Below are 2,799 nucleotides of genomic sequence, written 5' to 3'. Positions count from 1 at the left end.
TTTTATTAATAATATCTTTATTAAATTAACACATTTGGTAACTGTCCACGACGATTTTTCATTTTATGGAACCGTCGTATGATAACCTTGTTATCAATAGCATCAAAAACATTTTTTTCAATATAACAAAGCAAATTATCATTCATCCACTCATCTGCCATTCGATTGCGTAGCCGAGTCTTCATAATTTTCATACCGGAAAAATACTCTTTTTATGGTAGTTGTAGCAACTGGTAAGAGCAACGCTAACGTCAAAAGCAAATAAACCAATGGGTACACTTGATCTTTATTTTTTCTCAACCATTCTTTTAGCAAGATCATCAATACTTTTCAACCCCAAAAATCACCACTTGATCTCATGACCACTATATAGGTTTCAAGTTGATCTTCAAGAATCCCCAGTTCAACAGCAGAGAAGTCACTCGGATATAATTGAGCAAGGCAGACAAGCTTTTGCTTATCGAAAGCAGAAAATGAGTCGATAGGGCTCAAGGATGCCACACAAAGAAATAACTCGGTAGTCGTTTCTGAAAAACGGTAATTTAACTCCAGGAGTTGCATGTTTATTACTTCATAGAAGAACTCGACACGATAATGATGCAAATTAGTGATATGTGGAGCTAAGCGTTTTGATTTTCTTGGAAAACAAAACATGTCTTCCATGTTAAGAACTTCAATTTCGTGTTTCTCGCAAAAAGAAGAAACTTGTGGTAATAAAGATTCCCATCCATCTTTTGCAATCGTTGCTTGCATATGGTAAACAGTTTCATGGCATTCACAATATCTTGATCTTTCCTCTACAAAGCTTGCGACAAATCTGCCGTGATACCCATTATATTTTTCATCAAGTGTAAGCTAAAAACAAAATTGTATGTGTGAATTGAATCTCGGAGAACTCTTGCTTCAAATTTTTTGTCTGAATGATGTGCCAATGTATCCAGGACATCAACTACAACCGAAAACATATTAGTCATACTGATTAGAGTATTCTGGTGGGAACTCCAACAAGTGTCGCCGTCTCGTTTAAGGTTGGTTTATTGATTTAAACCTTGCCATGTAGAGAGTTCACCTCTATCAATTGCCTCATAAACTAAAGTGGCTTGTTTTTCCAGAATCAAATCTTGACGTTTCGTTGACCCTTCAACGACAGTCACTATATTAGTGACTAGTAGAAATAAGTCCTCAACATAAGTATGTTTCTTTGACACGGCCCTAACTGCTAGCTGAAGTTGATGAGAAAAACAATAAACAGAGTATGCACTACTGTTTTCATTCAAGACAAGTGTTTTCAAACCATTGTACTCACCCTGCATATTGCTTTCCCCATCGTAACCTTGACCTCGCACCTTGGAAATGCTTAATCCATGTCTGGAAAAAAAAATCATCGATTGTAGATTTAGTGAAAGACCTGTTGTATATGATACATGCTTGATACCCACAAAACGCTCAATTACACAACCATCTTTTACGTAGCGCAATACGATGGCCATTTGCTCTTTCGAAGATATGTCGCGTGATTCATCTACGAGAAGGGAAAATAATCCATCACCAATTTCTTTTGTAATTGAGGAAATAATTCCAAAAGAAATTGCACTTGCTATATCCTTTTGAATGTCATGCGCTATCATTTTCTCATTCTCAGGAGCATTATCCAATATCATCGCTTTTATTTCCTTATTGTTGTCCCCTAACTATTTCAAAAGTTCGATAAAATTTCCTCGATTTTTAGATTCCTCAGATTCATCATGTCCACGAAACGAAAGCCCTTGCCGTAAAAGAAATCTAGCACAATTAATATATGCCTCCAACCGCTTTTGGTACTGATTCTTTGTCTGATCTTTGTATTTATGAAAAATTATTGTAATGGGCTGATTTAGATCGAAGAGATCTTCACAACTCTGTCTAGCTTTGTTATGGGGACTATTAATGCCACCAACATGATCATGTAATGCTTTTTTATTCTTCCAATATCTAAAGCCTTCGCCAACAAAAGGACTCTCATTTTTTGGCCTGAATAAGTAGCAACATAAACAAAAAGCTGCGTCTTTTTCGATACTATACTCCAACCAATTGGGATGTTCATCACACCATGATGACTTAAACCTTCTTAACTTTGGCTTAATATAATGTTGAGGGAAATTATGACCTCGAGGCTGGCACGGACCTCGTAGTAGAAAAGCTCTTCGAATCTCATCATGGTCATTAGTGTTATAATCAGACATCGCAATTCCAAGCCCCGGGTCTGCTGGTAAATTTTCCAAATCAATATGCTTATTATGTTTTAAATTCAGATCAAAATCGCTTGGAGTTCATCCCAACAAAAAATTTTAAAAAAATTGCGATCTAACTATCTCATAAGGAAAAAAGTATAATTTCAAAATAAAATTGTTGCTTCAAATTTACTAATCGAAAATTCAAACATATAAATAAATATAGGATGTTTTCACTTACAACATCAAATGTATTAGGAATAGGAATGGGAGATTGTGAGAATTCTTTATCTCTTGATATGTTTTCATTTCATGATGTCTCACTTGTTGTCATTGGATTGCTTGGTGTTGACGGCGTCTCACTTCTTTTAATTCTTTTGAAATACCTTTCGATTGTTATTTGATGATAAGTTGATTGCTTGGTGTCGAAAAGAGTAAAAGCCTAAAATACATAAACTTGCAAACCGCAACCTAGGAAAGTCTTAGTTTTTACCTATTTTATAGCTAAAAATATCATATATGCGTTGATTACGAATATCTTGTTAGCTAGAAGATGTTCTCTATCTATTTTGTTACATATTTTCCTTGA

General features: G+C 35.0%; 1 protein-coding gene across 1 annotated transcript; it reads right to left on the bottom strand.

The window, feature by feature from the left end:
* Positions 1 to 330: 330 nt before the first annotated feature.
* Positions 331 to 1,661, bottom strand: LOC113295780. The gene is made up of 3 exons (XM_026544103.1): positions 1,049 to 1,661; positions 897 to 949; positions 331 to 855 (listed from the first exon to the last, which is right to left on the bottom strand). The coding sequence occupies exons 1-3, from the start codon at positions 1,659 to 1,661 to the stop codon at positions 331 to 333; spliced, it is 1,191 nt and encodes a 396-aa protein (XP_026399888.1).
* Between the last annotated feature and the right edge of the window lie 1,138 nt (positions 1,662 to 2,799).

The sequence above is a fragment of the Papaver somniferum genome, chromosome 7 (assembly GCF_003573695.1).
Source record: "Papaver somniferum cultivar HN1 chromosome 7, ASM357369v1, whole genome shotgun sequence".
Classification (NCBI taxonomy): domain Eukaryota; kingdom Viridiplantae; phylum Streptophyta; class Magnoliopsida; order Ranunculales; family Papaveraceae; genus Papaver; species Papaver somniferum.
Note: the sequence above shows the minus strand (reverse complement) of the source record. Positions and strands in the feature narration are given on the sequence as shown.